The sequence below is a fragment of the Symphalangus syndactylus genome, chromosome 6, assembly GCF_028878055.3.
Source record: "Symphalangus syndactylus isolate Jambi chromosome 6, NHGRI_mSymSyn1-v2.1_pri, whole genome shotgun sequence".
NCBI classification, from domain to species: Eukaryota; Metazoa; Chordata; class Mammalia; order Primates; family Hylobatidae; genus Symphalangus; species Symphalangus syndactylus.
The window spans coordinates 43,989,657-44,013,496 of record NC_072428.2 but is presented as its reverse complement, the minus strand read 5'-3'; the positions used below and the strand labels follow the sequence as shown (position 1 = coordinate 44,013,496).

Genomic DNA, 23,840 nt, shown 5'->3' with positions numbered 1-23,840 from the left:
TCCCGAGTAGCTGGGACTACAGGCGCCCGCCACCACACCTGGCTAATTTTTTTTGTATTTTTAGTAGAGACACGGTTTCACCGTGTTAGCCAGGATGGTCTCGATCTCCTGACCTCGTGATCCGCCTGTCTTGGCCTCCCAAGTGCTGGGATTACAGGCATGAGCCACCGCGCCCAGCCAACACCTCCTTGTTATAGCCATACTTCCTGGAGCCAGGTTCCAAATGACAGTTGCACTTTTATTTCCCAACAGATTCTTGGCGCAAAAACTATGGAGAAAATGCTGACCTCAGCTTAGCCAAATCATCCATTTCTAATAACTATCTCAACCTCACATTTCCAAGGAAGAGGACTCCACGAGTAAGTTTTGGCCTGGCTTTGGTTTTATTTCCCATGGCATGTGGATGGGGTATGAGGAACGGAGATTGTCACATTCTCAGTCTGTTGAGGCTAGTAAGTTACATGGATCAGGCGCTCCCAGAAGAAGCTAGTAAAACTCGGATTAGTGACTGAATGTTTTTGGAAGTTCTTCCTGGCACTGTGTAGCTAGTTTCAATGGCTTCAAAGTGGTTATAGGAAGGACATGGTAGCGAGCTGATAGAACATATTGGTGAATGCTTTTAGAAGTAAATCAGATCAGCTCTGCTTCCTGAGGGATGAGGATGAAATGATTTCTCACTGTGCTGAGCAGTTTAGATCTGGAACATGACGGCCACCAGTTTAGTGGCCGAAGTGCATGGTGATGATGCTCCGTTTACACATCTGTTCCATTAATTTGTATTTATTCACTCATTCAACAAATATATATTGGGCTCTCCTATAGGTCAACTTTAGTGCTATATTTTTTGTTTCTGATGAGGGGAGCAAATATGCAGAAGTGAATAATATATGGACCTTGCCTTTGAGGAGCTCGGAGCCTAATAAAGAGGTTCCCAAACTTTCTCAACTTATAGCACCCTTAGTGTCTCTGTAATTTTTTTCATGGTGTGCCTATACCAAAATAAATACCTAACAGTTTCACTTATTAAGTAGTTAAGACCAACTAATAGGAGCATTTTTCAAGTTGTCTGACAGACATGATAGTGTTTTCCTAGAAAGTTAAAAATATTCTGTGGCACCTCTGTGAGTTCACATGGTGCCACGGGACACAGTTTGGGCATCACATGCCTAAGGAGCAGTGACAGTTTCGTGTGAATGCTAACATCTCTGTGGGAGGCATAATGCAAGTTCTCTTGCTTCATGTGCACATTTTACAGATAAAAATGGAGGCCTATGGTTGTGGTGGCTCACGCCTGTAATCCCAGCACTTTGGGAGGCCAAGGCAGGCAGATCACCTGAGGTCAGGAGTTTGAGACCAGCCTGGCCAATATGATGAAGCCCCGTATCTACTAAAAATACAAAAAATTAGCCAGGTGTGGTGACAGGTGCCTATAATCCCAAGCTACTCAGGAGGCTGAGGCAGGAGAATCGCTTGAACCCAGGAGGCGGAGGGTGCAGTGAGCCAAGATTGCGCCATTGCACTCCAGCCTGGATTGGATAAGAAGAGTGAAATTCCACCTAAAAAAAAAAAAAAAAAAAAAAAATTGGAGGCCTAGAAAGGCTAGGTGCCTTGGCCAGGCCACCTGCTACTCTGTTGTACTTCATTACTTTGCCCCTACCCCATGCTTCCTTCACACTAATTAATCCACTCATTGAAAGGCATTTGTTGTGTATCCAGTTATAGGACATACAGAAGTGATGTGAGGCTTGACCTTGGAGTCCAGTTAGGAAGATAGATGCTGGGAAGATAGGGAGAAAACTGAGAACCAAGGGTCCGAACCTTGGGGAACAAGGGAGTTTGAGGGGCTGGCAGAGGCAGAGCAGCCAGGAAAGAAGATGGGAAGGAGAACGGACAGCTGGAAAGTCAGAGAGGGAGTCAGGAAGCCTAGGGAGGAGATCGCTTCTATGGGATGGGCCCTGGAGACCATGCCAAGCAACAGGGAAGCCAGCCAGGGTCGGGGCTGAGGACAGGCTATGGGATGTGGATGCGTTGGGGCAGATAGCAAATGTCAGAGTTCTAGGACTGGAGTGGGGAGTTCCTGGGGTGGTTAGTGGGAGCAGAGGAGAGAAGATGGGTGGAGGAGAATAGGACCAGAGTGAAGCCACTGGTGGGAGCAGGGGTGGCTTGGGGTGGGGGCAGTTGTAAGTACCTGCCCAGAGCTTGCCTGCCTTCCCCAGGATGGCAGGGTGCCCTCCACCCACAGGACAGTGTGCTGGAGGCGTCTGCAAGTTTCTGAGTCTAGGTGGCCAAGAGTCTCTTTAAGCTTGGCCAAGGCAGCAATATCTAGCCAGCCCCTCCACCCAGGGTGGGATGGGGCTACCCAGCCTCCTTTCCCTGGGCTGTGTGAGCAGTGGTCACTTTTTCCACTGAGGCCTGAACTCCCTGCTCCCTGGGACGCTGCAGCAGCTGTTTTGCCAACTCCAGGAGCAGGATACTTCATGCTTCTGTGGCTCCCTAGCTCTAGGAAGGAATGGGCTAGCAAGGCCTTAGCTGGGCAAGGAAGATGGCAACAGAGCAGTTAAAATCATGAGCTGCACCCAGCCTCTCTCCCACTCTGAGCCGGCGCAACCTAGAGGCTCCGTGTGAGGGCTGCATTGTCCACCATGTTCCCACTGAGTAAATGGGGCTGTCTTCTGGATACCAGTGGTCAGCTTGTTCTACCTCCAGCCCAAGGACCCCTGTCTTGGGCTGTTTGGCCCCAGGCAAGCCAGTCAGTGTTTCTGGAAGCTCTCTGAGACAGACATTTACTGCCTTTCTCCATTCACCGCGTTTCTCCCACTTGGCCCACAGGGGGAACTGGAGAGGAATGTTTCAACCTTTCACTCACCACACCTCTATTTACAGAGTGACAGAATTGAAACAGCCCGGCCAGCACTGGCTTGGGAGCTGGGGATGGTTAGAAGTCAGGAATCAGCAAGGCTAGCCAGGCCTCCCAAGGGCTGAGGGCCTCATTCCACTTCCCTCTGGCTCTGCTAGAAAATGCTTGCGGTGGGGGGTTCTGCCCAGCCCAATTCTGGCCCCTTTTGAATCCTGTTCAGTCTTCTTCAGGGTGTGTCCCTTGGCTGCCCATTTTGGAGGAGTCAAGGCCCACAGATCTGTTCTCTCCCACAGCCTCATTTAATCTTTGCACTCTGCCCCATCTTTGGATAGGTAGAGAGATTTGGCCATTGAGTTAAGTGCCTGGCATGGACATTATTTGTTCTCTCAGAGTGATGGGGCACTTCCTCTGGGTGGGTTAGGTGGTTTCGTAAGGCTACTGGGTCACCACACTGTGCCTTGGCCATCACTGAAATACCTCTGCATTCTCTCTACCACTCAATGTCAGCACAGTGATCAGGGCCACATAGAAAGTACCTTCTTCCCATCCTACCAGATACCTTGTTGTATCTGAACGCTTTTTTGATTTGGGGAACCTAATGGCAATGCTCTTTGGCCTCAACATTTCCCACTAGCAAAGAACACTGAGTCCACCCCGGTCTGGTCCTGCACAGCCACAGGGGATGTCTGCACATAAGACTCTGAAATCCATATACAATTACACATCTGTACATAGAGGCTCCCTCACATTTACACCAAGATATCAGTACAACAAGACACGCAACCCTCAATGACCTTGTTCATCAGCCCTTCTGGAGTGGAGATACAGGGCAGGCATGCTTGCACGAGTCTATACAATAGCCCTCCCCACAAACACAGACAATATCTGTATATATAGGTGCATCTGTATTTGACCTTCCTCCCTGCCCCTCCCTAACTTCCTCTCCATCTTCCAGAGGAGTATATTCATATAGGAATTGAGCTGTGAGTGCACATTTATTTACAATGTGGCATCTTCATCTGAAGAGGATCCGCTGGTTCTCTGCTGAGTCAGGCTTAAGAATCTCCCTCCTGATTTTCACTGACGATGTTAAATTCTTCTTTCCCCCCCAATCTTATCTTCCCGATAACATGCAATCCAAGCAAGATGTATCAACTTCAAGCAAAATGAAAGGCTTTTTCTCCATCAAGGATCTCGTTTACTTTTAGAGAGAGTAACTTTTCCATTCCCACCGTGAGTGGTAACCCACTGGGTTGATTAGTTCTGAAAACTGGGCAGCCCACGCCTGGAAAAAGGAGAGCTTGGGGACTATATTTTCCTCTTAATAGGCCCTTGGTCTGCTTCTGCAGATCTGTCTGTGGTCCTGGTAAGCATCTAAAAGCCTCATGGCATGGGACAGTTCCTGGGGGCTCCAGGGCTCTTGTCATCATGCATGTAGGTGACACCTGAACATATAACCAGGGCATCTATCATGCCTGTGTGCATGGGCACACACAGACATACACCCTCAGACTCACAATACCTACCAGTACTCTCCTAGACCTACCACATATGGTGACACCTGTACTTATGGCCACTATGGTCATTACTGTACACATATGCAGAACACTAATTTTTGTCCCATTCTGAACCCACTCTTTGGGGCATAAAACAGAAGTTGTCACTTGTCCCTGGAGAGCCCATCCCAGAAGCCAGATGGGTGGCCCCAGGTTTGATCCTGCTCAACCAGGTCCTCCTCCTCCTCCAGCACTGGTCCCTGACAGAGTGGCGTTCACAAAAAATGTGACTGACATTTTTGTCAATGTCTGGTCTGAGTGGTCCAGGTCCCCCTCCCCAACCCTCCTCTCCCTGAGCCACCTGCACACTTTCCGAAGAGCCGGGTGGCATTACATGCGAAGGTGCCTCTTCCTTCCAGCTACTCATTCAACAGCTGTTTCTTGAGTGCCTATTTTATGCGGAGTTCTCCTCAGTACCGGGGATGGAACAGTGAATGGAACAAGCAAGGACCCTGCCTAGGCAGCTTACCTTCTAGTGGGACTTACAAACTTCCTCTCACCTCACTTCCCCAACTTCTCTCACAGAACCACACACCCAGCAGCCAAAGCTCCCCACTAGGTTTCCAGGACTTCTCATGGCAGAGGTTTGAAGAAGGCTTAGGGGAGTCAAGAGTGCCACTTTCTAAGGCTGGGCCAGCACAGGGCCCTGGAGTGTCCCCTCCAGGTGCGCGCAGGTCATGGCTGAAGCTACTCTCTCTCCTTTCCTCAGTGCAATCTCAGTCCAGGATTCAGAGCTGATTTACAGATTGGGAATGCAGTTAGAAGTCAAGCAGACAAACACAGATTTACGTCTGCTGGGGGTCTAGCAAATGTTCTAGCCTCTCAGAAAGCTCCTTTGCTTGTCTGAAAAATGAGGGTAACAACATGTACATCATTGTTTTGCTGCAAAGATGAGGTGAGCAAATGCATGCGGCAGGTCTGAGCACCGTGTCTGGCAGGTGGAAGGCGCTTGGTAAATGATAGTTCTTTTCCTTTAGAAATGATGATTAAATGAAGATGCTTGTTTTCTCAAAAGATGAGTAAAACGATCTGGCTTGAACACTTGGTTCTGCACTGCAACCACAATGAATACAGCCCTTTACAGCATACAAAACACTTTCATATACATCTCATTTGCTCCTCATGTCACCTTTGGAGGAAGGCTGGGAACATATTTTCATGCCAATTTTTAGATGGGGAAACTTGGACTTGGGGAGATTACATTTTGCTAAGTCATGTAGGTGGTAAATGTCAAAGCCAGAAGTAGAATTCAGATGTTTAAAATTCTGTTACTCTGCCAAGCATGGTGTCTCATGCCTGTAATCCCAGCACTTTGGGAGGCTGAGGTGGGCAGATTGCTTGAGCCCAGGAGTTCAAGACCAGCCTGGCCAACAAAGTGAAACCCTGTCTATACTAAAAATACAAAAATTAGCCTGCCTGATGGTACACACCAGTAGTCCCAGCTTCTTGGGAGGCTGAGGCACAAGAATCACTTTAACCTGGGAGGCAGAGGTTGCAGTGAGCCAAGATCACACCACTGCACTCCAGCCTGGGCAACACAGCAAGACCCTGTCCCCAGAAAGAGAATAAATAAAATAAAATAAAATTCTGTTACTAACACTAGCCTCACTAATAGTGTCTAATACTTGTACAGTAGTGCCCTCCTTATCTGCAGTTTTGCTTTCTAAGGTTTCAGTGACCTGTGTTCACCCATGGTCCAAAAATATTAAAAGGAAAATTCCAGAAACAATTCACAGTTTTAGATTGCACACCATTCTGAGTAGCATGATGAAATCTCACAGCATCCCACTCCATCCTGCCTGGAATGTGAATCATCCCTTTGTCCAGCATATCCATGGTGTATTTGCTACCCACCCATTAGTCACCTTAGCTGTCTCAGTTACCAGATCAAAAAAACAGCATATCTAGGGTTTGGCAGTATCCATGGCTTCTGGATTCCACTGGGGGCCTTGGAGTGTATCTGCCATGGATGAGGGGAGACTACTGTCTAGCACGTTATAGTTTAAGAAGTGTTTTACATCTGTGATTTCATTACTCTCACAACAGCTTATGAACTAAACAATATAAGATCCCTTCTTATAGTTAAGGAAACTGAAGTCAAAGTAGTTGGATGGTTTTCCTGAGATCACACAGCTGGGAAATAATTAGTACCAATGCTCAAATCCATGATTCCTTGAAGAAAGAGCTCTCTTGCTATCACTGGCCAACTTCCTAACTATCATAGCTGCTGCCCAAATCAACAAAACCATAGCTTGCAATGGTCAACCTCTCTTCCTATGACCCATATCTAAATTATTCCTGGGCTAGGCTATACCAGCTAACTAAATATAAAGTTTGTTTGCTTTGAGCTAAAATCACATTAACTCGGGCAGTATGGGAACATGGTTATCTTGTGCTGATCAAATAAATGTTCAGATTGGCAGATCTATGTCTTTGATTTTTTTTAATAGGAAAACCAATTAGTTTAATAAATGCCTTTTGGTATATAGACTCTTTCAAATCATTGGGAAATCATGATAAGAAAGTATTCTTAGGGCGGAAGAGCTGGAAACATTAATGGGAAAAGAACATAAGTTATTTATTCTCATGTTCTCTTTGGGCACAATAAGTATTTTCTTTCTTCTAGTGCTTTGAATTCTTTGTAGAGTGAAACAGGGTCCAAGGAAAAGGGAGTACTGAAGCAATTTTGGTTCACAAATATAGATATACAGATAAGAAAAAAGTAGATAAATCTCTAGGTTTGAATGTTCTTAACCTTTTTATTTTAGCCTAGCTCTTAGTTGAGAATCAGTGCTTCAATGTTAAATTCATAAGGAAGAGTAGAAACTATTTGGGTATGTGTGTTGCTAACCTTTCCATAGACTGCATTTGGTTGTCCCATGGGTCAGAGGGGCTGAGGTTGTCCCCATCCATGTCCTTTATTCCCCCTGAAGGATTTGGAGTCTTCTTAGGAGCTGCTGGCTGGGCACGGCCTCCCCAGGAATGTCCTTCATAAGCCCATGGCTAATATGGCTGTCTTCAATCTATATAGGCTCCAGTGGAACAGTCCCACCCTGGGCTTGTTGAGTACAAAAGAGAGTAAAATGTTTTGCCCTTTGGAGGAAAAGCCAAATCCTCATTTAAGGTAGCAACCAAAAAAAAAAAAGAAAACCCTAAGATTATGCATGAAGCATTCTTGTTGGGTAGGACATTCTGTACTTTCACAGGCCCCAGGTTTGGGCTGGCCAGAGCAGCATTCCCAGGCTGTGGAGCTGGGGGTCTAGACAGCCTGTTCCTCTAAAACCCAGCATTGTTGCAAATAAGGTCATCTGTTTCTCTTGGTGTTTGCCCAAGCTTTTGGCTTAAAATCTTTTCCATTCACAGAATAATGATTTATTAGAAGCTGAGGAAAATGTTCAAGAGAAGGCAGGGCCCTTTGATGTGTAGTTTTGTGCTGCCTGGGGCAAATTTTTGAACAAATATCAATGGACTAAACTGTGGTTGATCTTGTCTTCAAAAACAAACAAAAAAATCTGGTGCTGGTAAATATGGGGAAAGGGCAGGGGATGATGAAGAGAACAAGAGATGAGGAAGCAGGTGCTTTCCGTTGGAGGGAGGGGGTGCATACTGGGTTGTGTGTTGGGGCACCCATTGCTAGGGTTGTTGTTTCAGAACAACCAGGAGGTGAAAGGATCCTCCTGTGATTGGGTAGATTAGGATTTATGGGGCTGATTGGGCTGTATGGCTGGGTTTGAGGTGAGCAGGTGGCCTGCAGCACTTCCCCCTGCATCCAAAATGGTAGAAAGGCTAGGATTTAATATGGGCCTGCGATGGAGGGCCCCTCTGAGAGAGTAGGAAGCTCTCTACAGAAGGGATCTATGGTCAATGGGACATGGCTCCCTGGTTCTGACAGAACTAGCCATTTGGAGAAGGCTCCAGTGGCTGAAGACTGGTAGCAGAGAGGTCTTACCCCAGAAAAGGATGGGGGAGCCTAGGTGGAGCCTAGCCCAGCGACAAGGGTAGGCTTACCCATGGGGTACAGAGGAGATACTAAACTCAGTCTTTCCCACTCCAGCCATAGCATCGGCTCGGCCTCCAGAGTTCTGCTCATTCCCTGAGGAGACAAGCCTGACAGCCGAGTGCCCTTTGGGAGCCCTTGCAGGGTGATGCAATGGGCTTGGGTAGAGCAGGGCTTTCTGGATTTCAATGTCCAGATTCAGGCAGCAGAGAGTGGGCTGTGAGGGGTTCTCAGTAGGGCAACCATGTTATGTATCATCTAAACCAGGAGACTTCTGAGAGTGAAGGGGGCACTGTTAACAATCAGGCTGGGGGTAAAAAGCAGTAAATCAGAACTACCCCCCACCTCCAACAAACTAGGCTGTATGGTCACGCTAGTCATCAGGCTATAGTTAATGCTTATTTGAAGTTAATAAAATATTGTTTACTAGGATCTGTGATGGTGAGTGAATTGCAGACTTGATTTGCCATCAAATCCCTAGGTGGCTCATTTGAGCCCTGAGAGTCCATGTGAGGTGAACCCGGTCACCTTCTTGTAGGAGAGAGGCTCCCTGGGTGCAGAGAGACCCCAGGTGGTCTCCATAAGGCAGCACACTGAAAGCGTCAGCAGACCTGGCTGGGCCTTGGGCAAACCATTAAACTGCTCTGAGCCCAAGGCCACATTGCAATGGAGATCATCCCTGCCCTGCCTATGTCACCAGGATTCTTTTTGCTTTGATGTTTCATGAAGATCTTTTGGGATGTAATTCCAGCCCCTTCTGATGAAGCCTTGGCTCCCTAGGTGGAGTGAGGTTCTCTCCACTGTGCCTGAACAAAACTCTGTGACAGCGTTTGTCACGGTGCAGAGTAATTTACTACCACGCCTGCCTGTCGGCTGACAGCTGTTTGTGGGCAGGGACACAAAGCCAGCCCTATGCCCTCAGGGATCTTAGTGGGACTGAAGCCCTTGGTGGCCCCCAGAGCTCACCCTGCTTTCTTGGCCATTGCAGGTGGATGGTCAAACCGGAGAGAATGACATGAACAAACGGAGGCGGAAGGGCTTCAATAACCTGGATGAGGTTTGTGTACACAGTGTGGGTTTAAACAGAGGCTTGTTTCCTGACAACCAGTGGCCACAGGCAGCCTCACTGTGATAGCAGTCTGGCCCTGTTCCTTCCCTCTCTCATGAACCACTGGGTTCCAAGCTTGGCGTGATGGAAAAACAGTTGGGGTTTTGGATCTTGCTTCACTACTTACTAGCTGTGTAACCTTGAGAAACACAACCTCCCAGGATGTGGTTCATGTCTGTAACATGCAATGATACACTTGAAATACATGAAACTTTGCAGGACTTTTAAAGATGAATAAGATCAACATGGTATCTGACACATGTTAATCAATGTACAACCACTGTTAATAGTAAATAGTAAAGAGGTATCAGCACTCCCACGTTTCTCCCAATCATCGTTTGTATCTCTTTGTGTTTCCTTTGCTTTTAGCCTTTAAGGCATATGTCCTGGGGCCCACAAGTGCCACCTTCTGGTGAAAGAAGAAAATTACAGGTTACTTTGTCAAAGGAGAGCCTGAATCTCTCGCCTGCGTCTGAGAAATTGATCAAGGGGAAAGAGTGTCAGTTCCTGCTTCCCTGGGCAGCTTTTAAAAGAGACCTGAGATATACATGTCATTCAAAAAAAGCCATTCCAACTCCACAAGCATGCATATTGTCAGCAAAGTGTGGGATGCCAGCTTTCGCCAGCCTACTGGCTGACCTCAAAATGATGACTTAGAGGCATGAGGGACGGTCTGTATGATACATTGATATCTGATTGATAGGAGGTAGAAGGGACTTTTTCTACTGTTTATGGTCGAAGAGTTTTTATTGCTGTATAGTTGCATGACATGGTTGTTCGTGTCTGACTTGCTGCATCTCACAACAGTGAGCTTTATAATAAATAAGAGTCATGAGGTTCACCCTGGGGAAAGCAGCAGCCAGCCATTCAACCCATTATCTGTGATGGTCAAAGGGAAGCACTGACAAAGAAAAACAAGTTCAGTTCACATCTTAAAATATGAACAAACCCATTCTACCCAATGAGTTCAAAACACCCTGGGTTGAACATTTTCCTAGAGCTTCTTGAAGTGCACCTTCAAGAAGCACTGTTTCTTCTCCACCTCTTGGCTGTGGTGTAAGCAAGAAGCCAGCAAACAGAGAGCACAGAGAGGAAGCAGAGGCTGCACAAGGCTACAGACACGTTCCATTTCCCAGATTACAGGTGTCAGCTCTCTAGCTTCAGGGCCTGGGATTTGCTCCTGCCTATTCCCAAGAAGCTTCCCTTGGGTACACTTTGTCTCGGGCAGAAGTCTTTTCCTACCTTTCACCCATGGCTTATTTAAGGGTATGCGAGTGTTGTTTCTGTTACTGACAACCCAGGAGTTGGAGTGGGAAGGAATCTGGTTTGTGTGTACCCTTTCTGAGATGCCCTGGACAGTCTCCTGGGGCAATGGTTTTGCTTAAAGTCGGTTTTAACAAAGCGATATTCTTTCTAAATTCTTGCTACTCAAAATGTAATCCACGATCCAGCAGCAGCAGCAGCAGCTGGGTGCTTGTTAGAAATACAGGCTTTCAGGGCCCACCCCAGACCTACGGAAAGCAAATGTGCTTCTGAGGATTGAATTCCTGGTGATTCGTGGGCCCGTCATTGTCTGAAAGTGCTGGCCTATATGGCCCACTGTCCTGGCTAACTTTGGTCTTGTACAAATAGTGATCACCCAAGTAAGCAAAGCCTCTTCTCACTCAAGCCTGTGCTGTTGTGCACAGTTACATTTCACTTTGAAGGAGGGTGTGCCTCTTCGGTTTGTGTCTGTCCAACACTCAGAGTGGCTCTACATACAAGGTTCCCCATGGGGCTGCCACACCTAGGGATCTTTTTTAAAAAAATTAACTATAACTTGCCTTTTCTAGTGAATTTCTTCTAAATGAACACATCTTTGTTGTCGTGAGAATGTCTCTTCCTGTGAGGGACATTCCCGGTGTCCTTGGGAAAACTTACTGCCCACTTGCTGTGGCAGCACCATTTATACTCCCGAGGCCTGTGGGAGGAGATCCCGCAGTAAGGGGGAACAGACGTTCTTAGTAAACACTGGTCATTTTCAATTTTTTACTGTTAGCAGATGAGCTAGGGAAATCTTATATGGAACTCCGTTTTATAAAATAGCATAACCGAATGATCAAGGTCTACATCACCACTTATAAGTCACGTTGATATCATGCAGCCCGCTGTACTGGAATGAGAAGAGCATTTCACCTTGGTGGTGTCCTTCCCCAAAGTCTAATCATGAGAGAACGTCAGACCAACCCAGACTGAGGGGCTCTCTATAAAACAGCTGCTCAGTACCCTTCAAAAAGTGTCATTCTGTAACAGAAACTGTTACAGTTTGTAGGAAACCAAGGAGACAGGGTGATGAAATGCAGTGTGGGATCCTGGATTGAATCCTGGGACCGAAAAAAGATATTAGTGGAAAAACTGATGCAATCCGAATAAAGTGTATAATTTAGTTAATAGTATTGTGCCAGTGTTAATTTCTCAATCTTGATGACAGGAGCAATTATTCCAGATTTAACACTGCGGGCAGCTGGGTGAAGGGTATGCAGGGACAGTCTATGCTATCTTTGCAACTTTTGTGTGAATCTAGAATTGTTTCTAAATTAAAAGTTTTCTTTAAAAAGATAGCAAAAATAGAGCAGGGCTGGTTAAAGCTGGGGGTGGGTACAGAGGAGAGAGGAGAAAGTTCTCCAGAGCCCAGGCCTTGCCTGAGTGACCCCCACCCATGCTTCCTTCATTGGCCCCCCACCCCTGCTCTTCTCTTCTCAGCCAGATGATGTATTTTTGAAAACCATTTTGTGCAACACTTCATGATTATATTTGGTTTTTGCAGTAATCATGTGAAGTAGATTACTGTTCTCATTTTATACATGAAAAAATGTCAGAGAAGTAAAGTAAATCGCCAACATCACAGGGCTAAGAAATGAGAGTCGGGATTCAAACCCCAACCGCCTGGCTCCCAAGCCTAGCTGTGCCCATCCTTTGGAAAGACGCATCCCTCCTGTGAGCAGTGCCTCTGTGGGGTGGCCCTGCTGCCTCTGCCTCCCTTCCTCAGACCATGGAGGGAGCCCTTCTACAGGAAACTAGTCCCACGTCCTGAGTCCCCAAGTCTGCTTTCTGATATCCGGATTCCAGGATCCAACCATCAGTGTCCCGTTTCAACTTTTGCAGCCTTCAAACTTTTCCAGCCGTAGCTTGGGTTCCAATCAAGAGTGTGGGAGCAGTAAGGAAGGTGGAAATCAGAACAAAGTCAAGTCCATGGCGAATCAGCTGCTGGCCAAGTTTGAGGAGAGCACTCGGAACCCCTCACTCATGAAGCAGGTGAGTCATGTCAAATACTCACTGGACCTAACTTCCTGGTGACTTTTCAGCAGGAATGTTCTGGCTGCTGATAGATTTCAGATAGGCCAGCCAGGTCTATCTCCATGGAGACTTGAGCTCCTTCTAGATCAAGAGTCAACAGACTTTTCTGTAAGAGGCCAGATAGCAGTTTTTTAGTGCTTTGGAAGCCATACTGTCTCTGTTACAACTCTGCCATTGTAGTATGAAAGCAGCAGTAGACAATACCTAAACAAACGAGCCTGGCTGGGTTCCAATAAAACTTTATTTACAAAAAACAGGAGCAGGCCAGATATGGCCCATGGGCCTAGTTTGCTGGTGGTGGTTCTGCATTAAACAAATCCATTCCCTAATTTGGTTTTGCTTTCCAACCATGACTTGGTTTGCAGCCAATTTTGAGATGATAGTTTGAAGGAGCTTTGAGAGGCTGGCTGGCTGGGAAAGTACAAAGTCCACAGTGAGAAGATCCATCCAAACCAGAGGAACTGAGTCCGAGCTCACAGTATTGAAGGCCAACCTCCCAGGTGTTTCCTGGCACTCCCCTCTCTCCCTGCACCAGGGTCAGCCTGGTGGGGCTGTTTTGTCTGATGGGGGTTAGTGTGAGGCTGGAGGAGGCAGAACGCTGCATCAGGCTCTAGGCTTCCTCCTGACTCCGGCTCCGAGGTCTGTGCCTTGTGGTTCCATTTGCTCCCCTGAACTTCCTTTAGGGTGCTGTTGTCACATTACAGAAGCTTGGGAAAAGAGGTTTGGTTTTTCTATGGTGAACACCTGTCACATGACAGAATGAGACTCCTTTTGGGAGGACAGACTCATAGTTAATTAGCTTTAGAGGCAACCATAGATGTCTCTTTAGTCTTGATGTGGACTGTGTCCCTCCTGGGAGAACTGACCTTCTCCAGGAAGTGAAGGGATTTTATTATAAGGGGGCCATTTCCTTGAGACTTGTAACTCTCCACAAATTTTCTTGATTGCCCATTCTGGAGGCTTGGCCCTTCACAGTCCCCAAGTGCTGATGAGGGCTCAACTCCATCAGAAGCACTGGAGCATCCCTGTCCTTGAGTGGGCAGGAAGATTTTCTGTTTCCAGGTGGACTCCTGGGCCAGCCACCCTGGCCTGGCATGGGCTCTGGCAGTGCCTGCTTAAGGCCCTGTGTCTGAGCCAAAAGCAAAGCCACCCTGGGATTCACACATTGTCCATGAGAAAGGAGACTCCAGGACTTGCTGTTCACATGGACAGGGAGCCAGGGCTCAAGTTTCCCAGCTGGGCCCAACTTGCAGGAGCTCAGCCCAGTGCTTCCTCTGCACCTCTGTGCTTGCAAACTTCGTCTCACTCTTCTTTTCTCCCCCCTCTGAGCCTCTCAATCTGACTCACCTTTTCCTTCATGTCTCCTGTGGCTGCTTTTTTGGACTCACCTTTCTGCTCCCAGGAACGCCGTGTCTCAGGGATAGGTAAGCCCGTCCTGTGCTCTTCCTCTGGCCCTCCTGTTCACTCTTGCTGCCCCAAGCTGGAGGAGGCCACACCCAGCCCATCACCTCCTCTGAAAAGGCAGGTAGGGCTCCTTCCAGTGGATGCTGTTTTGCTGAAGCCAGAGGGGACTTTGATCCAGAGGGGTGGGGTCAGTGGCTCTTCCCACACCCCAAGTAGGGATGATTGTAGATTTTCTGGACTCACCTTGATGTCACTACACTTATAGGTAAGAATAACCAAGTATGCAACATCACAAAATACATTTTATTGATCCCTTAGCCAATCAGAGGTATCAATTGACCAAATCCATGCTCTCGATGATGCTGCTAGGGAAGAATACAGGATATTTTGTATGATGCCCTATGACACTAAGCATTATCTGCAGATCATCAAATAGGCTGATTTCCATATCAATGAAAAAGTGATGTTGGAATGGGCCCAGGTGGCCACTTGGCTGGACCCATTGAAGGGGTAAGGCTGGGATGTGGTGAAGGCCTTCCCGGTGCCAGAGTAGCTGAGGACCTGCATAGTGGGCGGGAAGGCAGCTGGCAGTCACGGGGTGTGGCTTATGGCAGGTAGTGCTCCTGGATTTGGAATCTGAACCAAATCACTATTATTGACCATAAGCCACAAAGTTGTCTGGTCAGCATTAGGATTTATGTGTTGCTCCCGGGTGGTGGAGGTTGAGTAAGGTCGGTGTGAATACAATGCAGCAATTTTATGTCTGTCTGCCTCACCTGGGGTGCTTTTAAAAGACTACCAATGTCTCATGCCCAGTCCAGAACAATCCAATCGAAATCTCTGGGGGTTGGCCCCAGACTTGGGTGTTTTTTTTTAAGTACCCTAAATGTCAGTGTGCAGCTAGGATTGAGAACCAGCATTGTAGAGGTTTTGATTCAGGGGCTTGGGGGTGAGGCCCCAGACCGTGTATTGTGAATGAGGAGGCCAGGCAATTTTGATGCAGGTGGTGGAGAGTCAACACCTGGGGCTAGTTTGGAATCTTACTTAGACTTGCACCTGGTGCACCCTTTGTCTCTGGTCTTCATGGGGGATCCCTCATGGTGAGGGTGTATGAAAGGGCCTCAGTAGGGAAGGAAGCTTAATTTTCCCTCTTTCCCAGTTCCCCTCTGTGGTCGTGACGGGGCACGTGCTCAGAGAGCTCAAGCAAGTGTCTGCTGGCAGCGAGTGCCTGAGCAGGCCCTGGAGAGCCAGAGCCAAGTCTGACCTACAGCTGGGTGGGACAGAAAATTTCGCTACCCTGCCTTCTACCCGCCCGAGGGCACAGGCTCTTTCCGGGGTGCTGTGGCGGCTGCAACAAGTGGAGGAAAAGATTCTCCAGGTGAAAGACTCACTTTTTGCCCTGTCTCTGTCCGTGTCTGGGTGACTTCCTTTCTTCCCCTCCCTCCTCCTACCCAGGTGGGTTCCTCCTCCCTCTGCCCACCCCCTGTCTCTCATCCTGCCGTGTGTGGTGAGCAGGCAAGGTCCCCAGCTGCCTCCGTCACCCACTTCTTGGAAGCAACTGTCTCAGTCTCTGTCACTATCTCTCTTTTCTTTCTCCTTTCTCACCTTCACTGCAGAAGAGGGCTCAGAACTTGGCCAACAGGGAATTTCACACAAAGAACATTAAGGAGAAGGCGGCTCACCTTGCCTCCATGTTTGGACACGAGGATTTCCCGCAGGTAAACATGGGGCTTTCAGAGCCCCCAGGAACCTGATGTTGGACATCCAGCCAGGTGACCCTGAATCGGGCTCTGAGCTCAATTTTCTCCTCCTTCCTCCTTTTATAGCATGAGGAGCTCTTTATTTTTCAAGCCACTAAGTAATACAAGCTAGCATCTAAAAAAGACCCAAATGCAAAGATTAAAAATAAGTAAATACATCATGAGAAAGGAAAAACTAAGACAGGAAAGTAAACACAGATCAAGAAAGGCATTACTGTAAGAAGCACAAGCCGGTAGACCCTAGATATTTTCCAAGCAGGCTCTGAGCTTCCTAAGGGTCAACACAAAGCGGAAACAGTCATCAGTTGCAGAATCACAGTGCCTTTACCCAGTTGCTTGTGATGTTTTTGAGTGAGAGAGAAATCTCCCTGTGGCCCTGATCAGGAAGATACTGAATGATGGGGCCAACCACATGCTGTAACTGGGGCTCTGCTTCCCCATGGGATAAAGTCAAGCCAACAAGAATGGCTTTGCCTTAGAATTAGGAAGTACAGCCTCCTCCAAGCCAGGTACTTATTTGGAAATTTGCTGAAAAGAAGAGCGTGTGCTCAAGAGGAAATGAAAGGGTTGATAATGAGATCCTACAGGTGGGTGTATGTGTGAAGTCTTCCCTCCCTCACAGCACGCCTGTCCCTAGAACTTGCCTCTCCACTGTTTTCACTTAGTCTCCTCTTCTGCTACTTGGTGGAGTCATTGGCATGGGAAGGATGCTTTACACTTCGTTCATTTTTAGGATTCCACATGACTGCCAGGAGGCTAGCACAGTTGCCTGCTGCAGCTATAGAGGCCCCTGCTGTGGCCACCTGCCCTAAAGTAGCCCAGGGTTCTTCTCTCCTAAGCTCGCAGCTGCTACTTCATACCAAGCTCCAGGGTGAGGGCTTTGGTAATTGGCATTGGTGTCTGAGGCAGATGTAGGCAGGAACGAATTGAATCTGCATGAGCTATTTTGGTGTGACAAGGGAACTGGAATAGTTGCAGCAGAATGCAGTGTAACCGGGAGCCAGATAATCCTTTCTGGCTCCAAAGACAGGGGTTTCTGTGTTGTCCTGAGACATGGGTCTCCTTTCTTTGCCCTCTTGAGTGCACAGGCGTGGGACTGCATGATCGAGGCAGGTATCACCATGTGTGACTCCTGGGATAATCCTTGTTTCTTCTATTTCTGTTCTGTGCAGAATAAACTACTCTCTAAAGGCCTGTCTCATACTCATCCTCCGTCTCCTCCCTCTTGCCTTCCGTCTCCTGATCCAGCTGCTTCTTCCTCTCCATCAACTGTTGACTCTCCTTCTCCTGCCAGAAAGGTAGTTGTCCTGAACAATTTGCTTTCCCCATTCCCTGCATGTTCCCAGATGTTCTCATGCTCCACTTGACCTGCACAGACAAACATCTTGAGCCTGGCTTGGCTGGAATAAAAATTTGTAAGATATTTTACACCAGTGCTGGATTCGATTTTGTTTCTGTGTTAGAGCATACAACACGGCAGAACAGGCAGTGTACAAAAGCTTGCCAGACAGGGCTCATTCATTCAGCAAGCATTAATCAGGGCCCACAATATGCCACCCTTCGTGCCAGATGCTGAGAAAACAGAGAGGGCGGTGCAGTTCCCTTACTACAGTTGATATGGGAAATAGCACATTAGCATAGAAATAAGTGACATTTTTGTAATATGAAATATCACATCACATACTGCTATTTGCCTGTTTTGTACTAATAAGATGGCAATTTCACATGATAAACTTAACGTAACACCATTCACTCTATAAGAGGTTTAAAGGGCAAGATTGTAGGAATGGAGAGGGGAGAAGACTGGGAGGTAATGCAGAGAAAGTAATATGGGAACTGAGTGAGTGTTGAAGGTTCCGTGGGGGGATTTTGCTAGAGAGAAGTTTAGGGCAAGGGTGTTTTGGAGAGGAGCTACCCTGTGCAAAGGCAGGCAGGCATGGCTTACGTGACATGGAAAGATGGAATGTCTGGTGTGACTTGAACTTGGGGATAAAAGTATTTATGTGGGCATGGAGAGTGGAAGTGAGCCCACTCTGTAAAGGAATTTCATTTTATCCTCTGGGTTATAGGAAGCCACTGCAGGATCTACTCTGTGTTCTAGAAGTACAGCTCAGATAGTAGTGCGGAGATCAGCATGGAGGATGAGAAGAGTGGGGAGCTAACTTTGATTAAGTAGTTAATGAAATGCACTCACGAACAATGATTAAGACTGGGTTTGGGGTGCTTTTCGTGTTTCTCACTTGTCCTGTTACCTCCTGTGCTGAGAACAATACCAGGCTGGGGTGGGAGAGGGTCTGTCTTCTGGGAAGGTGGGCCCTGGAATGAATGAATCTAGAAATGGGCGTGAAGCCTACCTCGTGAGCTGTTGCTCATGGAGTAGGTTTGGAGTCTCCCCCACTCCACCCGCCAACTGTGCTTCTCTGTTCACAGCCAGTGTGTCTGGCTCCCACCAAGGCTCTGTGTGTCATGCTGCATGTGCCGCTGCCAGAAGGAGTGCTGGTCTGTTTCTGTGCTGTTAGACTGATGCACAAACCAGCTCCATGCTATTGCATTAGTCAAAAATTAGAAGCTGCCTCTTGGTGTGTAATTGGGGGTCCCACCCCTGTTGGCCTCCACCTCTTTGAGGAGAACGGTGTAGGTAGAGTCTCTAAGAAAGGAGCAAGGGATCTTACCAGCCCCATCCCATCTGAGGCCCCCAGTGTGAATGGAAAGCACCCAGAAAGGGCAGCAGCAGGTAGCACAGAGAAACGCTAACATGATCTTCAATGCCACTGGAAATAGCCATGGTCAGCATATCAAGATCCCCAGCCACATGCTCCAGGTCAGCCACAGGCCAGCTGTTTGACCTTAAGTCTCCTGACCTATCTGGGCCTCCTCTTCCTCAGTAAGATTGGTTCTGGGCTCATGTTACAGTGAGCAACATGGGTGGAGACAGGCATTTTTGTCATCACCATCAGCAAAGTTGCAGGGTAGGCTTTTTGCCCAGTTAGGGAAAGGGGCCTTCCCCAGGGTATATTCCCTACTATGGGAAAAGGTCATGGCACCCTTGGCAGGATGGTGGGAGGGGAGAAGGCACCTGGGCACAGACCAGGCAGTGGCTTGTGCCCCTAGTTGGTCAGGCAGGCCCACACCTTGCTTCTCTCTGGCCCAGCCCCCTCCAGCTGACTGGGCCCTTCAGGGTAGAGCCAGGCAAGGCCTTCTCTTGTTCCTGCCTTTCTCTCATCCGCTGGAAAGTCTGGTGTGGTCACTGTTGGGGCCAAAACTGCTGCAAGAAAAGCTCCTACACCTCCCAAATACTCTGACTTGGTTTCCACCAGGCATTAGATCCTTCTAAGAGAGGGCAGGGGGCAGCCTGCTGGGAACATGCAGAGCTGCTGGGTAAGACAGAGATGCTGTCAGCCACTAAGCGTGTCCCCATCACATCATCATCACACCCGCTGAGGCCCTGCCTGCCGCTGTCTCTGGCTCTTCAGGCAGCCCTCCCCTGAGGATTCGGCTCCCTATAAGCCATTAGTTAATTTTGCTCCTCCATAAGGGAGGCCACTGCTGATCTGGTCTGTGGCATGGCTGCTGGCCATTTGCCATGCTGGTGAGCTCTTGCAAGAAGAAGAAGGCACTGAGCCTTTGCACAGCTGGGCAGGGGGGCCCTTCACTGGGCTGGGAGCTACCCTTCAGTCCTCCTGGGTCAGAAGAGCACTGAGCATTGCAAAAGGAGCTTTCTCCACCAATGTCACTCTGAAAGCCAATATGTGAACATTCATTCATTCAACAAATTTAATTTTTTTGTTTTTTTGGAGACAGGGTCTCTCTCTGTCACCCAGGCCAGAGTGCAGTGGTGTGATCATAGCTCACTGCATCCTCAAACTTTGGGACTCAAGTGATCCTCCTGCCTCAGCCTTCCACCCCTGAGTAGCTGGGACTGTAGACATGAATCACCACCCTCAGTAAACAAATATTTATTGAGTGAAAATCCATTGTTAGGCATTTCAGGCTGTCAGGATATGCATCGATGAATAAGAGTTAAATCCCTGTCCTAATGAGGCTTACACCCTAGCAGCCTACAACCATCAATATATCAGTAAATTATATAATGTGTTAGAGGGCAAGACAATATTTCCTATGAAAAAATTAGAGCTGGTGGTGGGGACCGGGAATGCTGGGGAGGGAAGGGTGGCAATTGTAAATGGAGTGGTTGCGTGGGGGCCGGAGAGCTCTTCCTGTGATGGTGAGAACTGAGCAGGAGCGGAGTCACAGGTAAGAAGGCAAAGGCGCAGGGAGGAGTCTGGAGCCCAGCGTTCCGACTCCCAGGCCAGTGCTCTATTCCGTCCTGCAGAAGCCACACGTGCATGGAGGCCTTGTCAGAGGCCCAGAGGCTGTGTCCATGTAAAACCCTCACACTCAGGGACAGGGAGGGCTTTGGGGTGGCCAACCCCAGATCTGCTGTCCCCACCTCTACAGCTTTGTTCCTTGCTTCTCCCCAGTTGTGGTAGAACAATTGCCCCAGTTTTGTTCTTTTAAAAAATTCTATCTCCCAAGCCAGCGCTGGCCGTTAGATGACATAATTGGGCTATTTTGACAGCTTCCAACATCTTAATTATTGGCTGATGTTTCTTTCACAGTATGGCTGGGAATGATGGAGGGCCTCTTAGAATGGACTCTTGGGCAAGTCACTTAGCCTTTCTGTGCCTCAGTTTCTCTGAGTACCTACACTCACAGGTTCATGCAGGTCACACTGTGAGGCCGTTCTAGGCAGTTGTGGATGGAGTGGTGAGTTTCTAGTTTCAAGCAGTCTTAGAAAGGATATTGCCAGCCTCACCCATTGCCTTGACTTCCCTCACTCCCCGAACTCTGCCCCACCATTGATTCAGCACTGGGCTTTGCACATGCGGAATCACAACCTTCTCTAGGGAGAGAACTGGCTGTTCCTTAAAGTAGGTGATGACTTGGTGATAAACAGATTTATTCTATCCTGGTGGAGCTCAGGGAGTTTCTCTCCTAGAGCCTGGGGCCTTAATGCTTCTTCCAAACAGATTTTGGGCTGCTCTTTTTGCTCAATTGACCCAAGTTTGCCTGAATACAGGGGAGCAAGAGGAAGAAAAATGCACTTCGAAACTGATGCTTAGTCCTTGGCAACTTCCTGGCAGGCAGCATATCTCTATTCCTGCCCTATGGTCTTCCACACCAATTCCGAGGATCCATGAATAATCTCCTCATGGGAACAGACTTAGCCAAACTTACTATGAGGAGCAATTGTTACTCATAGGGATGCAAACTTGAGTTGCTGACTCCAAGACAGGGAGCCAGGGCTCTGCCTTCAGACTCCACTTGCCCGCCCTCTCAGCGGGCAGATAAAGTGGAATACCAAAGATTGATATTCCACTTTAAAATTCAGAGTGGTGCTGTGGGTTTCTTGGCCTGAATGGTCACCGGGAGTCTTGAGGGCTCTCACGGGGGGCTCAGATCCTTGGCAGAGTCTGTCTTTCCAGGCTGTGGACTGTGAGACCTATGCCCAGTTTTATGTCCCCGGCACCATTTCCTTATCTATCCCACCAAACCAGCCCTCTTCTGTGATCTCGGCTCCCTATCAGCCATTAGTTACTTTCGCTCTTCCAGAAGGGAGGCCACTGTGCTGCTCTGGCCCATGGAATGGCTATTGGCTGCTGGCTGTTTGCCATGCTGTTGGGCTCTTGCAGGAACAAGAAGGCACTGAGCGTTTGCACAGCTGGGCAAGTGGGCGGGGTGGGGGCCTTCACTGGGCTGGGAATTGCCCCTCAGTCCTCCAGGGTCAGAAGAGCACTGAGCATTGCAAAAGGAGCTTTCTCTACCCTTGGGGTGTTTGTTTTAAAACTGGATTTGCAGGGTTTACTCTAGAGATTTGCATAGTAGAGAGAAACAGGGAAATGCTGGGAAGTGTTGTCTGGGGCAACCTGCCTTTGTTTGACCTGGTAGGAGGATAAATCTCAGGGACAGGTCTCAAGGCTGCCTCCAACCTCACTGTTCCTCCTTCTATCCTGGGAATAGAGCTAGGCAACCTTTTGGAGGCCTCCTGTGTGCATCCTAGCTTGGGGGATTTTAATTTGCAGAGTGCTGGTGTGGAAGAAGGATATGAGTTTCAAATCAGACTTGAGTTCAGAGCACCAATTACTCACTGTGTGGCCTTGGACAAGTTTGTGAACCTCTCTGAGCATTAGTTTCTTAACCTATAAAATGGAGAGGACAGCAGCTACTCTTGAGGGTAACTGGAATACTGCAATGTCGTAACCTATGCAAAATGCCTGAAGTATCCTGTAAAGCTTCTCTTTCCCCAGTGGAAGAGAATTCGGAAAGAAAGCTTATTTACCTAAAATGCATGTTGATCCCTCTCTTTCTAAAGGAAAAGAAGTCACCTTCAGGGTTCCATTTTCATCCCAGCCATTTGAGAACAGTGCATCCTCAGGTGAGTTAGAGCGTCCCTGAACTTCAGCTGCCTCACCTGCAAAGGGGGATTATCAGACCCACCTGCAGGGCTCTTGGAGTTAAGCGCATATGATCAGCAGCAGTACAGTGCCTGGCACCAGGGGACGAAGGTGGGCAGACATGTGCTTGTACTGGGAGCTCACAGCCCCTAAGGCCTGCCTGCGTCTCAGCTCTGAACTTGTAATTTCCAGACACCCTTGAACACAGTGATTTCAGTTCTTTGCCTGCCCTCCTACCCCCAGCCCTGGGCATATGGCCGAGGAATCAGGTCCAGCAGGCTGTCCTCTGATGTCTTCTCATACAGGGACTCCTCAGTGAGGATGTCCTTGCCCAAGTGGATCCAGCAGACCACCTCTGGCCCTACCTATCAAAAGCTCCCCTTCCTGTGAGCCCTCTGTTCTGAGGCCCTGCACATTCTGCTCACCGCTGCCTTACCCACGTGGGCTTGCTCGATGCTTCTGGCAGGCTGTGTGGCCACAGGTGGCCAAACTCAGCAGAGAAGTGTAGCCGGGACACCTGGTAATCTTGGCTCAGTCCCAGGCATAGGGAGGAATGTTTCCATTGTTCTCACACAAACAGGGCCCGGAGCCTGCTTTTTCCTGCATTCACAGTATCTGCCTTGTGTCAGGAATGTCGAGGTGAATAAGACAGGTCACTCAGGGAGTGCAAACTGAGGGAGAGATGGGCCAGCTCAGTGCAGTGTGAGGAACGCTCTGATATCCAGGTGGGGACCATCATATTCTGCGTGGGGTCACAGGATCACTTGGAAAATGCCTCTTTGTAGAGGTCTAGCCATCGTCTGCAGCCTCTGGCATGGGTGCGTGTGACAACAGCTGCGTCGCCGTGTTTCTATCTAGATTGGCTCTGGGGAGAGGAGGCAGGGAGCTCGTCCTGTGTGGGCCATGCCACTCTTGTGCAGAGGAAAGTGATTTAAGACAAGAGAGAAGTCCCAGAACATGGAAATGCAAAGCTGCACAAATGGCCGTGCTTGGTTTTAATTTTTGTGGGTACGTAGTAGGTGTATATATGCATGGGGTACATGAGATGCTTGAATACAGGCATGCAATGTGAAATAAGCACATCACAGAGAATGGGGTATTCATTCCCTCAAGCATTTATCCCAATGGCCGTGCTTTGGACTCACTATCTGCAGAGTGCCTCCTGCATGGCCCAGGTTCTTTCAGGAGTCTTTTCCGCTGCCCTGCAAGGTTGGTGGGGGTCTCTCCATTTTACAGATGAGGAAGGTGAGGCTCACAGAAGGGAAATGGCGTATGTGAGGTTAACCTCGTGTAATGCGAGATGATTGCCCTCCTGAAATGTTCTAATTAATTTGCTGAAAAATAATTAGAATTCAAAAGGGAGGAAA

General features: G+C 48.3%; 1 protein-coding gene across 12 annotated transcripts in view; it reads left to right on the top strand.

Moving 5' to 3' along the window:
• Positions 1-23,840, top strand: part of MICAL2 (microtubule associated monooxygenase, calponin and LIM domain containing 2) — a 242,395-nt gene that overhangs the window by 116,044 nt on the left and 102,511 nt on the right. For 4 of the 12 annotated variants that reach the window (XM_055282392.2, XM_055282398.2, XM_055282397.2 and 1 more), the window contains 8 exons: positions 253-359; positions 9,399-9,467; positions 12,663-12,812; positions 14,257-14,379; positions 15,418-15,636; positions 15,875-15,976; positions 17,191-17,316; positions 22,392-22,454. In XM_055282392.2, the coding sequence (XP_055138367.1) occupies positions 253-359; positions 9,399-9,467; positions 12,663-12,812; positions 14,257-14,379; positions 15,418-15,636; positions 15,875-15,976; positions 17,191-17,316; positions 22,392-22,454 (959 nt within the window). The remainder of the gene's footprint in view (positions 1-252; positions 360-9,398; positions 9,468-12,662; positions 12,813-14,256; positions 14,380-15,417; positions 15,637-15,874; positions 15,977-17,190; positions 17,317-22,391; positions 22,455-23,840) is intronic. The other 8 variants (XM_055282401.2, XM_055282400.2, XM_055282403.2 and 5 more) reach the window with 3 other exon arrangements.